At 53.9% G+C, this 12,966-nt stretch overlaps 5 protein-coding genes across 5 annotated transcripts; 1 reads left to right on the top strand and 4 right to left on the bottom strand.

Annotated features, from left to right (window-relative positions):
- Positions 1-379: 379 nt before the first annotated feature.
- Positions 380-2,263, top strand: CABS01_05012 (uncharacterized protein; the record flags this gene model as incomplete). The annotated part of the gene is made up of 5 exons (XM_060538382.1): positions 380-560; positions 658-830; positions 885-1,128; positions 1,206-1,565; positions 1,635-2,263. 5 exons carry the CDS (start codon positions 380-382, stop codon positions 2,261-2,263), a joined length of 1,587 nt encoding a protein of 528 aa, XP_060405554.1.
- Positions 2,264-2,407: 144 nt separating this feature from the next.
- On the bottom strand, positions 2,408-3,843 carry CABS01_05011 (glycosyl hydrolase family 28; the record flags this gene model as incomplete). The annotated part of the gene is made up of 3 exons (XM_060538381.1): positions 2,408-2,629; positions 2,711-3,421; positions 3,487-3,843. The coding sequence occupies 3 exons, from the start codon at positions 3,841-3,843 to the stop codon at positions 2,408-2,410; spliced, it is 1,290 nt and encodes a 429-aa protein (XP_060405553.1).
- A 1,461-nt stretch (positions 3,844-5,304) lies between these two features.
- On the bottom strand, positions 5,305-7,470 carry CABS01_05010 (pumilio-family RNA binding repeat domain-containing protein; the record flags this gene model as incomplete). Its single annotated transcript, XM_060538380.1, has 1 exon — positions 5,305-7,470. One exon carries the CDS (start codon positions 7,468-7,470, stop codon positions 5,305-5,307), a length of 2,166 nt encoding a protein of 721 aa, XP_060405552.1.
- Positions 7,471-7,982: 512 nt separating this feature from the next.
- CABS01_05009 (uncharacterized protein) lies at positions 7,983-9,722 on the bottom strand (the record flags this gene model as incomplete). The annotated part of the gene is made up of 4 exons (XM_060538379.1): positions 7,983-9,110; positions 9,165-9,209; positions 9,272-9,562; positions 9,648-9,722. The coding sequence occupies 4 exons, from the start codon at positions 9,720-9,722 to the stop codon at positions 7,983-7,985; spliced, it is 1,539 nt and encodes a 512-aa protein (XP_060405551.1).
- Positions 9,723-10,243: 521 nt separating this feature from the next.
- CABS01_05008 (uncharacterized protein) lies at positions 10,244-12,738 on the bottom strand (the record flags this gene model as incomplete). Its single annotated transcript, XM_060538378.1, has 4 exons — positions 10,244-10,456; positions 10,537-11,870; positions 11,932-12,416; positions 12,479-12,738. 4 exons carry the CDS (start codon positions 12,736-12,738, stop codon positions 10,244-10,246), a joined length of 2,292 nt encoding a protein of 763 aa, XP_060405550.1.
- Positions 12,739-12,966: the final 228 nt, after the last annotated feature.

The following is a 12,966-nucleotide window of genomic DNA, read 5'->3' as shown; positions in this document are numbered from 1 at the left end:
GTGCTTGCTAGCAATCGTGCCATTGCATCTCGACCCAACATCAGACAGCTGTATGGCGGCATGGCCCCTCCGCCAAGAGCAAGGGTCCCCGCATATCATTTCTACAAAGTTGCAAATAAGTCGGATGGGATGACACAGGAAAACATGGAGCGTTGCACTTGCAATCAACAGCTTACTGCGGATCTATCTCTACGCAGGGTATCACAAACAATTCGTGTCGCTGCCTCCCTCGTCGTTTCTGCCGACTCGCTTATAGAACCCGAGGGCACGTTGATTCTCAATACCCTGACTGTCATTTGTTCCTCTCCTTTTTCAATCATAACACATACCGGGCCTTCTCGACTCATGTTCGTGGTTGCAACAGCTCTCACTCATTGTTATGGATTCTCTGCCTTCGTCTACTAACGGGACATCGTCCTCGTGGGAGTCCGTCTTGACGAATGCTCAATCCCATAAGGCGAGCATCGTGTTGCTCACTCCTACTATCGGCATCGTTCTCTGGTTCTTCGCCTCCTGGCAGACTTCTTCACTGAAAAGATACCCTGGTCCTTTCCTAGCAGGTCAGTCCAGTCACAAAAGTTTTTACCTACAGACTTCCGTCTATCCACAGAACGGAAGAGACTATCTGTGATGCGAACAATACTTACCATGCCCTAGGATGGACCAACCTATGGCGTCTTTGGCAAGTCATCTCAGCCGACTATGCCCCTCGAATGAAGAAGCTCCATGAGAAGTACGGGCCCGTAGTACGACTGGGCCCGAATCTCCTAGACATTGACATACCAGAGTTGGTCAAGGTCATCTACAGCACCGACGGAAAATGGACAAAGGTAGGTTCGCCAAACGACTTCCAGAACACTCAAAAACTTATCAATCGTTTCCAGTCAAACTTTTACCAGAACAGCAAATCCATAATCAATGGCAAGATCACATATCACATGTTCAGCGAAGTCGACAATGTCGAGCACGCCAGATTGAAGAGGCCGGTTGTCCGACACTACTCCGTCCCCAGCGTGCTCGCAATGGAGCCACACATGGATCAGGTCATTGACGAGTTTTGCGATCATCTTCAAAGCCGATTCGTCGACACTGGCAAGACTTGCGACTTTGGTGACTGGTTAGCATACTGTAAGCACAACTGCCATCGCACCTTTCTTGGGCCTACTATCTAGTCTAGTACCCTTTTTCTGACATTCGAATCACAGATGCATGGGACTTCCTCGGCTACGTCACATTCAGCAAGAAGTTTGGCTACATGGACGCAGGCCGCGACTTTGACGGCACTCTAGCCATCGGAGACCAGTCGATCGACTACCTCGGCCTCTGCGGTCAGATGCCGTGGACGGACTACTGGCTCGACAAGAACCCGGTCTATCCTCTCGGCCCGCCAAACATCTCCAACGTGACCAGAATCGCTGTTGAGAACATGACTGAGCGCCTCAAAGGCGAAGATACAAACTTTACGCCCGAGAAGCCGGACTTCCTGCAATATTTCATCGATTCCAAGGGAACGCATCCTGAGATTGTCAATGAGGGTACAATCATTGGGTACCTCCTGTTGAACTGTGCGTTCTACACTTACCCCGTCTGTCAAGATTGTGTTCGATGGGAACAGGGCTGATGCAAGATTACAGTAATCGCCGGCGCTGACACAACAGCCATCACCATGCGCGCCCTATTCTACTACTGCCTCAAGAACCCCCGCATCTGGAAGCGCCTCGAAGCCGAAGTCGTAGCCAACATCCCCAGTGACAAGCCGGCATCCCACTCCGCCGCCCGCGCCCTCCCCTACCTCGAAGCAGTCTGCCGTGAAACGACCCGCTACCACCCAGCCGTATCCATGACGATGGAGCGCATCGTCCCCGAGGGCGGCCTTGCGCTCCCCGACGGCTCCGTCGTGCCCGGCGGCTCCCTCGTCGGCATGAACCCGTACATTGTGGGCCGCAACAAGAGTGTCTACGGCGAGGACGCCGACGAGTTCCGCCCCGAGCGCTGGCTGCGGCAGGAGGCTGAGGGCGCGGAGGCGTACAAGCTGCGGATGAGGCAGTGGAACGCGGCGGATATTACGTTTGGCGGGGGGTCGCGTATTTGTCTTGGAAGGAATTTGAGTCAGATGGAGGTGTACAAGGTTGTTCCGTCGTTGATTTCGAGATTCGAGATTGAGCTCGTGGATCCGAATGAGAAATGGTGGACTAGCTCGCGGTGGTTTTACCGGACAAAGGGAGTTGTCTGTCACTTGAAGCGCAGAACCGCAAAGGTGTAAGGCGGTATTGCGCTGGAGGCTGTCAAACGAAACGTGGGCGAATATCACACTCATCTTGCGTTCATGAGAAGGAATCGAAAGACTGATCAATGTACTTGAAGGTTGATTACTATTACTATGCTATAACACACACGCAAACTCCATTCATGCGGTGGGCGCGAATGTGCCGTTGGCGCACTCGAAGCCGAGGTTAGGGTTGAGCGTCGGCATCGCGTTCATGCAGATGAGCTTGGGGGCGCCGCAGCTCTGGGGGTGGATCTTGATGTCTCTGGTCTGGAAGTTCTTGCAAGACGTCTGGGTGTTGCACTCAATGATGACGGCCTCGGTGTGGGTGAGGTTAGGGAGTCCAGCGTTGTACCAGCAAGGCTGCGTATCATTGTCAGCATCGATGCACTCGTCGCAAATCGAACATCTTAAGACGTGTGAGGTGTGAGAGAAAAGACTTACGTTTGTGGTGCAGGATCCGTCACCAGGGTTGTTGGTGTTGATGCTGCCGGAGAAGTGCTCCCAGGTGAAGTCCTCCATCATGACGGACGAGTTGTTGGGCCTGTCGCCGCCAGCGCTCGCCTGGTTGAAGTAGGTCTGCGTAACAAAGATGGGGAAGGTAACGTTGTCGAGGCGGATGTTGCTCCAGGTAATGTTCTTCGCCAACCCCTGCCCACCAATCCAGCTCTTGAAGCGCGCAGCATACAGCCCGCCGTGGACATCCACGTCCTCGAAGCGGATGTTCTTCACATCAGCTACAGAGGCGACCTTTGAGCCCAGCGAGCCGACGCTCATGCCGTGGGTCTCGAAGCCGATGGTGGCGTGCTTGAAGAGGACGTTGTTGGCGCCGTCGTTGATGGCGATGGCGTCGTCGCCGTTGAAGATGTTGCTGTTTGTGATGGTCACGTCCGTGGCGCCGACGTCGAAGCCGTCTGTGTTGAAGGGGAAACTGCTCGTCTCGGAGCGGGCGTCGATGACGGTGTCGGAGATTGTGATGTTCTTGCCCTTGATGGAGAAGTTCCAGCCGATGGGCTTGAGGGACTTCATGTTCTTCATGATGCCATTGGTGACGCTGAACTGCATGAGATGGGGCCGGTTGGGCGTGCCGGCCTCGCCGGGCTTGTTGGCGTCCCACCAGGCTTGTCCATGGGACTTAATCCATCCGGCGTGAGGCTGTAGAAGAGGATTATGAGTATCAATTGAGATATTGTTAGGGTATCACAGTCAGAAAAACATACGTCAGTTGAGGCGATCCATTGGACGTTGGTGCCGCCGATTTGGAACCATGTGAGCGTGCCGCCCTTGGCAGAAACAAGAGCCTGGACGGTGGGGATGTCCTCGGGCAGAGTAATGTTGCCGTTGACGGTGATGACGACGTTGGAAAGCTTGGTGGCGACAATCGGCTCGTAGGCCTTGTACTCGACGCCCTCACGGAAGATGATCTCGGCATTGCTAGCGCACTTGGTGAACGCCTCGGCGATGGCAGCCGCGTCCGATGTCGCATTGCTGGAGGGCGAAATAACGCATTTCGTCGTCTGCGCGAGCGCGGGGGCCGCGAGAGAGAAAGCCACTGGCAGCAGGTTGCGGTACAGCATGACGGCGGCGAAGAATGTAGAGACCGTGGGTTGACGTTGAGAGAGAGGGTGAGCAGCTCAGTAGCGACTCAAGCTATCACGGCGGCCGAGCCGGGTTGTTATAAACATCTCAAAGCTTCGCCCCCGAGTCGTGGGACCCTCTCATAATGAGGGGTCCACAATGGAGAGGAAGGGTAACATCGGTCTCCCGGGTGAGAGCATATCGAAAATGGTACACCCGCAGATTTTCTTGGGAATTTTTTTTGAGTTGGGTTGGGATTCCCGGGATGGTGGTGGTTTTTTGCGGAGATGAGACTAGTATCAGGTAAGGAGAGGCCGAATCTTAACGGCTTACTGACGTTGGTCTCGGTGGGCAAGAACAGCCTCAATTGCGGAGGGGAGAGGGGAGTGTAGGAGTCAGGGGGTGTCCCAAAAGGGGGATAGGCAAACAAACGCGAGTTCAGACGATCCACCGTTGCGGGTGATTGGATGGAAAATTATTCCCCGTTTCCTTGACTGATCTTGCAAGTTACGCTATGGAATTGAGTCCTTGCAAGCTGCAAAAAGAGATCATCCGCACGTGTTGGAACTTGATCCATTTACCAGTTGGTATTAGTGATCCCCGCGCGTGAGCTTGCGGTTGACTAGGACCAGGGCCGGATGTGCGGCACACTACCCTGCGGCTCTTTTTCTCATGTTCTGCGAGGTGAAGACTTGGCGTTGGATCAGGAACAGAGAGGCAATGTCAGTAGAGAAGAGACGAGAAGATTATCGCTGGCAGAATTTATAGCTGGTCTGATAAAATGACATTGCTTGTCAATTTGCGTGATGCGACAAGTCATATCAAAGACACAGCCCTACGCACCTTGTCAATCTAAGACAGGGTGAATTAATCAAACCTTGTGCCATCTCAAGGAGCAATTTCCGGCTAAGCTTTGGGACGCAGTCTATATTTTGAATTTGAGCTTGCATGGATGCCACGAGATCTCAGATGAGCAGCACTCCAGTATTATCTGTCAGCGGCCAGCGGGCAGACCAGGATTAGTTACGTGCCATTGTCACTTTGTCGGTCTGATATATGGAAACTCAATGGTACAGACGGCAAGTGACTGTTCACAAAAATTCTTAGGTCTAAAGAAAGAACTCGTTGGAAGAAAAGACTGTATACGTGAGTTTCATCCAACAGACTTGTCGTCGTGGGCATCGAAGAAGCCAAGCCGGAACCCCGTCTGGATCGACAGATTGAGAAGGCCGGGCCCGGCTCGGCAGTCTCGGCGCCCCGCTCTTTCCCGAGTGGTCGAAGCAGCCCCGGTCCTCCTTTGGCATCCGATATCGAGAACAGTGTCGTCGTTTCCTATCAACTTGCCTTGATCTATACTAGGGGCGTACAAGACAAGTCATGCCTTGAGGTTTAGGCAGTTCAATGTTTTGAATTACATTCGATGAATGATTTGGTGTCGGGTATCATACACATGCCACGTCTCACTCCTCCTGCTGATGCTCCTCCGCATCAACCTTACCTCTCACCGGGGCGGCGGCCGCTGGTCTCGGCTGAAGCCCCCTTTGCTGGTCCAACTTCCTCCTCTCCCACGGCTTCAACTTGGTCTCCTCGGCCGGCCCATCCACCTCCTTGGCCCACTTGACCCAGTCGGAACGCCTCGTCTTCCACATGTCACCCTTCCACGTGCGCCAGACGCTGCGGCCCATCCAGGAGTCACGCAGGGCCCTCTCGTGCTCCGCCAGCGCGCCGATGATGGTCTGCTTGACGTGAAACGGGATCGACCGGTCTGTGCCGCGGGAGGGCACCTCGATGATGGCGAGGACGACGTTGTGGCCGAACTGCGACTGGGCGAGCTCGGCCGCGTGCGGGGCAATCGCACCGACGAGCGCCTTGTGGAAGAACTCGTTTTGGGGGGCTGCCGGGGTGGCGAGGGCTGTCGTCAGGACGGTCATTGATGCCATTGACGTGGTTGCGAGCTTGACGAGGAGGTCTGGGGGCGTGGCGAGGAGGGATTTCTGGGCGACCTTGACGGGATTGCCTGAGGTCTTGAGCATAGCTGTTACGAGTTGACAGCCGTGGTTGGCAACTGCGGTCTTGTTCTGCGGGCCATCCTGCTGGAACTTCTTGTCGTCTGAGGCAGGCTCTTCCTCGACTAGGTGGCAAAGCTTCGGCACTACGTCCTTGGGATTGGAGCCGAGCGCGTCGGTGAGAGCTCTTGTGAGCGCACTCTTCTCCTCATACGCGCCACGGGCCTCGCAGCGCTCAAAGAGGGTCTTGAGCACGTTGTACCGGGCCTTGGTCACCAAGAGGGGCACGGCGGGGATGATCTTCTTGACAGCCTCGACGAGATCGTCCTTGCTGGCACGGTTCAGAACGCGAAGAGCGGGATACGAGGCAATGTCGTTGCGGACGTAGGTTGCGATGCGCTCGCCGAAGAAGTTACGAGAGAGCGCCTTGAAGATCTTGCCGGGGCAATTTGTGAGGAGCGTTTCGAGGAGGCGAGATCCGATCTGGTCGTACACCATGCTGTTGACAAAGTCTGCCGCCTGCGATGACTCGTCGCTCAGAGATTGAGGCGCGTCGGGCAACAGTCTGTACAGCAGGGTGTCCTTCGTTGATGCTGCGGATTCCTTGTCGCTCTTGTGGTTGAGGGAGATGTCGAGCTCGAGCAGGAGCTGGAGGAGAGGGTTGCCCGTGGGGTGCTTGGCGAGCACGCGCAGCGCGGTAAAGTCCATACCAGAAACAGCATCCTGGATGATCTTCTTGGTGGCCATGGTGAAGGATTCGGGAACGGCCCTCAGCTGGTGGGTGAGTTCGTCTGCGGTTGCTGTGGCTCCCTGGACGGAAATGTACTCCTTCTTCTTGCTCTTCAGCATCGACTTGGTAGCTGCGTCGTCCAGTGGTCTTCCGGACAGAACAACCAGGAGCACGCGCAGGGTATGGGACCCGAATCTGTCCGTCAGGAGGAATCCCATGTGCTGTTCGAACTCATCGAGGGTCATAAGGAAGAGGTCCTCCATAGTGTTCTCAGGCGCCGGCTCGCCGTCCTCTTCAGTATTCATCTCGTCGTCCGCCTTAGATTCCGGCACGATACCTCCCAACTCTTGTGTCACAACTGGTGCCGATTCGAGGAACAGCTTCTCACAGCAGTGACTGGCAAATCGATGCTGTACCAGGGACAGAAAATGAGTAGCAAAAGCGTTGAAGATCTGCTTCTTCTGTCTTGTGTTCGAAAGGATAATGAGGCGCTCCATGAGTCGTGAAAGCGATTGACTGCTGGCCAACTTCAATTCCTTGCCCCGCGCCTCCTTGTACACGTTTTGTAGGAAGACGTCGCGCTCCTCGGAGGAGGGAAACTGGTTCAATTCGAGCAGCTCGTCGGCGCGGCGGAAGTATTCCTGTTCCTCGTCGGCAAGCATTCCGAAGAACTCCACCTCGGGCCCATTGCCACGGAAAGACTGCTCCTGCTCGTTCGCCGCATCGTTGAAGGCGGGCTGTTGTTCGCCATGCTGTTCCTCGTCCTCGACCCGCCTGCGCTTCGACGATCGTTCCTCTTTGTTCGCCTCGTAATTCTCTTCATCCACCTCCCTCCTCTTCTTCTTTCGCTCGTCGCGGATCGCTTGACGTTTCGTTCTCGGCTTCGGCATTGTGATTGAGGGCTGGAGGTTGCAAGGCGAAAAGTATTTTGCTGGGGAACTGGGCGGGTTCGTCGTACCGAACACTGGAGAGACGAGTACCTCAAGAAAAAAAACTTTTGGGCTCCTTTATCTAATCTCTTATCTTATCTGGGGCCACCCCACCACCCACTCCCTACCTTACTGTCCCTCATCCAGGCTCATCATCCATGCTCCCCCAGAAATGTCTCCTCCGTCTTCCATCTAGGTTCGCTTCGGTTCTTCTCATCTCCTGGTCTAATTTCATGCCTGAAAGATGCTTCTAGCTGTTCTCACTTATAAAATCTCTTCTTATTTGATTCTTCTGTCATCCAAGCTTGTCTCGGTCACAGGTAGCGCCATCAACGCCCAAACACATTGCGCACGCAGCATCTCGTCTATGAACCTTCTGCTGGCATTTGTTCGGCCGAGTCTATCATCTAAGACATCATTCTTCGATGTATTTATATCGAATTGCACCATTTTACCACATGATTCTCTCGCACTTACGCCGCAATCTCCTTGCCGACTTCTTCTAGCGCCTTGACCAAGCCCTCGACGGTTCCCTGTAGGGTCTGACAGTTGACGACAACCCGGAAGAAGCTACCTCGTTCCCCAGGAGCATAGTCGATCATGAAGCCGCGCTGTATCAGCTTGTGGACCATTTCGCTGGTCCGTCTCGTGTTCGCCTCGGCTTCCTCTGCAAGCTGGCCGTTTGGCGCATAGTAGAAGCAGACCTGTAAGCAAGGTGGCGGATTCGACGAGACCAGGACAAAGTTGTCGCTCTTCTGCACCAACGTCGCGAGGTGCTCCGCCAGGGAAAACGCATGATCAATCTGCTGCTCGAAGCCGCCGGCGCCATAGTAGATCCAGGCCAGCGCCAGCTTCAGACTGTCGCCCCTACGTCCGCACTGGAGGGTCAGGTCCGCCAGATCCCACACGTCCTCGGCTTCGTCCACGTTGTGGAACAAGTACCCGGCAGGCAAGGTGTTTGCCTTGTGAAATACCTTCTCGTCCGGCGTGAGCAGGAATGAGCACGTCACAGGTACGTTCATCATCTTGTGCGGATTGACTGTCAACGAATCGGCCAGGTGGGAGCCCTTGAGCTTGGCCTTTTGCTTCTCCGAGAAGATGGCGGATCCTCCCCAGCTGGCGTCGATGTGGAACCACAAGCCAAACTCCTTGCAGATGCTCGAAATCTCCTCAAAGGGGTCGTAGGAGCCCATGACTGTCGTTCCGGCGGTCGAGTTGACGTACAAGGGCGTCTTGCCCTCGGCTTTGGCGCGGACGACGAGCTCGCGGAGGGCTTCGGGGATCATGCGTCCGGCGTCGTCGATGGGCACGGCCCACACGCTCGACGCGCCGAGGCCGCAGGCGAGAGCGCTCTTCTCGACAGAGTAGTGGCCGTGGGCGCTGGTGAAGATGACAAAGTCGTGCGAGCCGTTGCCGGATGCCTTTGTCTCGGGGTAGAGGGCGCTCCGCGCCACGACGAGGGAGGTCAGGTTGGAGGCGCTGCCGCCCTGGCAGGTGACGCCGCCGGCGCGGGGGCCGTTGAAGCCGAAGAGGTTTGCAAACTTTCGTGCCGTGATCTTTTCGATTATGCTCAGTGCAGGCGAGACTTGGTAGACGTGGAGCTTGGTTTACTTAGCAAGGACAATACCGCAAGACCAGGGGACAGGTGAACTTACATTTGTGTTGAGAACAGATAGAACGAGATCGGAGACGACGCCAACCTGTGAAAAGTCAGAGCTTCATCTAGCGCATCGCACATTTACCAAAAGGGTTGCGAACATACCGGAGTATTGCTTGCATACAACTTATCCATGAAGCCCTGGTCCCAGGTGTTGACGCTGTACCTAAGGATCTTTTGCACGACATCGAGCAAGCCCTCCTTACCGAGCCCATCGCCCTCGGGAAGAGAGAGCTTTAACTTTTCGACCAACGTCTCAGGCTTCTGGGTGTCGACCAAGACATTGCTGGGGACGCCTTCAATGTCAACGGATGTGAAGCCGTTGGCCTTTTGGCCAGCTGCCTCATCGGCTGCTCTGATGTACGGGACGATCAGACCCTTGACGGCATCGAGCAGCTATTGAACAGGGAGCAGGCAGATCAGTCGGGATGTCCGGGCAGCATGTCGCACCCAGCCTAGCTGACGATGCTGAGACACTTACATCCTCTACTTCCTCGGCTCTTTTGAGCGTCTGCGGGACTGCATGGTGCCCATTTGTGCCGTTGGTGCCGTTCATCGTTGTTGTGCTGAGAGATCGAAACTTCCCTTGCACCGGCCGGAAGTTTGAGAAAGTTTCGAAAATTCTTTCAAAAATGCCAGAAGCTCAGACAGTGAAAGATTCGTCAAAATTACCGCTCAAACTGGACCGGATGGAATGGCTCGTCGGTATATCAAAGTCTTCGAATCGCTTGCTCGGTCCACTCTATGTTTCTCCAATGTCGACTCCGACCAGAATGAGTAATAACGTTTGGAGAAATTCTTCAACAGCCGGCGTTAATTCCCCGATGACGGCACATCGGAGCAAAGTGGCGCGAGCCCACCTTTACCCACCCGGCTGGGAAACTAGCCGCAATCGCCGAGTCTGTGCCGTGTACGGCATGACAAGGATCTAGTGTTTCCAGCTTGAAGATCGAGTGGTGGGGTTAACAGCGTCGCCGCGATCACGTTTCGAAATCTCACGTATGTGATTAACCAATTTTTAAGGAATGTCTGGATTTGGATTTACCCCAAACATATTCAAACTCCTCAATATTCCACTCAAAAGTCAGACGCAGCATCTACGTTCTGCTCCACACGCATACCGCTGGGCAGATTGTCCTTGACCGCATCCTTGATCACCTCACCGCCAGTCCTCATAGCCTGAATGATGCCAGCCGCAGGCATGGGAACGCCGACCTTGTGTAAAATGTCTGTTTGCTCTGCGATTGCATCGATGCGGGACTGAAGGCCGTCGGAGATTTCCTGCTGCTTCTAAGATGAGAAAGATGTCAATGTTAGTGATGTTCATTAACGCAGAAAGTCCCTCAGCCCGAAAAGACACAAGGACTCACCTGAGCAACAAGCTCATTTATAGCCTTATTAGCAGCATCTGTGAAGTTATTAAGCTGGTCGCGCTTGGGAGCGATCTCCTCAGCAGTCCTTGTGACCTTGCTTAGTTCCGTGAGAAGGTAAAGGCCCGGATTAACGTATTTGGCATGCACATTGGTATACATCTGGCAGGTCATCTGTAGAAGATCAAAGTATGCTTTGATCTGCAGAGTCGACATGTAGATGGTCTCGATGTCGAGATCATTAAGCTTCAGCATGCCCTTCTGAGACGCCTCCTCACCAACAGCGGTGGCGTCAGTGTCAAAGTTCTTCACCTTGGTATCAATAATGACCTTGACCATGGTAGAAAGAGCGTTGAAGAAGGTGGTTAGCTTGCTGATCTGCACCTTAAGCTCAACCAGAATGGCGATGCATTCAATCAAGATCTCTTTGACGCGCTCAAGGGCTTTTCCAGTAATCTCAATGCCCTTAAGTTTAGTCTGAATCCCAGTCAGCCTCTTCTGAACTTCCGCGGCAGCTGCTACAGCATTAGTATAGTTGGACTGGGCAGTCTCGAGGGCTCTTTGATTAAGGGCAAGTTTCTCGGTGGCCGTGCTAAGGGCGGCAGTGACGGCACTATTGTCCTTCTTGTCCACAGAGATGTTATTCAACTTTGGTGCATTCGAGGAGGATCCAGGGAACGACTTTGCTGTGGCTTCGAGCTTTGTGACGGCAAGCTTCGCCTTGGTGATGGCATCTTGCCACTTCTCAATGGAGGCCGGGTCAGTCTTGGCGGAAGTAAAACTTTGCTGATTGGCGACCTCTTTTTTGATATCCTCGACAATAGCAATACTGGAGTCAAAGACAGCGGTCAACTCAACGCTAGGTTGACCGGTACCCAGCTTTGCAGACTTCTGTTGCATCTCGAGGTTGGTGAGGAGCCAAGTCAGGCCCTCAGTACCGGCTCCGTTGTTAGACGCCTGATCCTTGAACTTTGACCAGTCGGGGGTATTGCCCTCACCAGAAGTAAGATAAGTCAAGAGCGTGGTGATGAAGGGGGCAAGAAGAGGGGCTGCGACATAGGCAGGATCGGTCTCAGGAGTTGCGTCGTTGAACTGGAGGGTTGCGCCCCTAGGCTGAACGCCTTGATGGGCACCGAGAAGAGCCCGGGCAACGGGCGGTGCACCCGCAGCGTTGAGCGCACCTTGGCGACCAATTTGAGTTAGCCCATTTACAAGTCCATTGACTCCAGTCATGGGATTGGCGGCACTGATAATGGCAGGCAGTGCCTGGGCAATAAGCACGGGTCCTGCCGAAGTAATAGAGGTCAGAGCACCCATAGCGCAGGTCTCCCAAGCTGCGAAAAGACTTTATTAGCGATGTATTCCATTGTAATAGGTGAGACCAAGTCAAGTTACCAGATGGTACAGCGTCGTTGGCGGTTTGAAACGCCTTCTCCTGCTTCTGGAGCGACTCCTTCATCTCTTCAGAAGCCTTGTCGGCCCTGTCGAGTTCCTTGTTTGTGTAACTTGCCTCAATCTCAGCCCGTAACATAGCGCTTAGATTCGTTTGAGACTGCTGCTCAGTCTTCCCGTGTTCCTGAACAGAGGCCTGGTGGAACTCGGAAACAGCTAGAAGCCAGGTATCAAAGGCCTTTTCGGTTTCTTGGGCATGGTTGAGGCAAAAGTTGGACAACCTTCGCAACTTTACAAGCTCGTTCGTTAAGTTGCGCTGAGTGTCTGGGAGACCCTGGATGGCCCTGATAGTGCCAGCGATGGCCTCTATGATGTTGGAAGACTGGCTAGCAATGGATGACATGTTGCTTCCCGCAACGCGAAATGCCTTGTCACCCTCGCCGGCAACAAACACCAGACACGCTCTGAGGGTTGGATTTTGGGCGACACTGGAAAGGTTTAGATTACTGTTCCATTGGAATGCCTGGAGAATTAATGAGGGGGAACGAACCGCAGATACTTGAATCCCCCAACTGGGACAGAGTCTTTCAAGCTAATCCTTGCAGCATCGGGTGAGGCCGCGGCAACATGGCAGGAACCAACTAATGTAATGGCAGTTGGAGCTGCGGAAAGAAGCTCATTCCAGTTGTATTGAAAAAGAAGGGATTCCTTGACCTCCTGAACAAACTGGGCTCCCGCTTTGCCTCCATGAGTCTTCTTCAAGACGGCCTGTTGAGCGGCTTCAACCTTGGAGAGATAATCAACAGGCATGATAACAATAATTGAAAGAGGAAATCGGATTTCTTGAGGGGTAATGGTAATTTGTGCTAAAGCAAGGTGATGGATAGTAATGGTAATTCAAACCCCCATTTGGAGTGAATTCGATGGGGGACTCCGGCTTCTTTATACAAGATAACGAGCCAGTTTGTCATTTCCGGCTTTAGGAGCTCCAGATATACATGACTATCATGCTCAGCTAAGCCTCTGGAAACCTGATCA

Source organism: Colletotrichum abscissum (assembly GCF_030869225.1).
Source record: "Colletotrichum abscissum strain IMI 504890 chromosome Unknown Scaffold_10.1, whole genome shotgun sequence".
NCBI lineage: Eukaryota > Fungi > Ascomycota > Sordariomycetes > Glomerellales > Glomerellaceae > Colletotrichum > Colletotrichum abscissum.
This window is presented reverse-complemented; position numbering and strand designations above follow the sequence as displayed.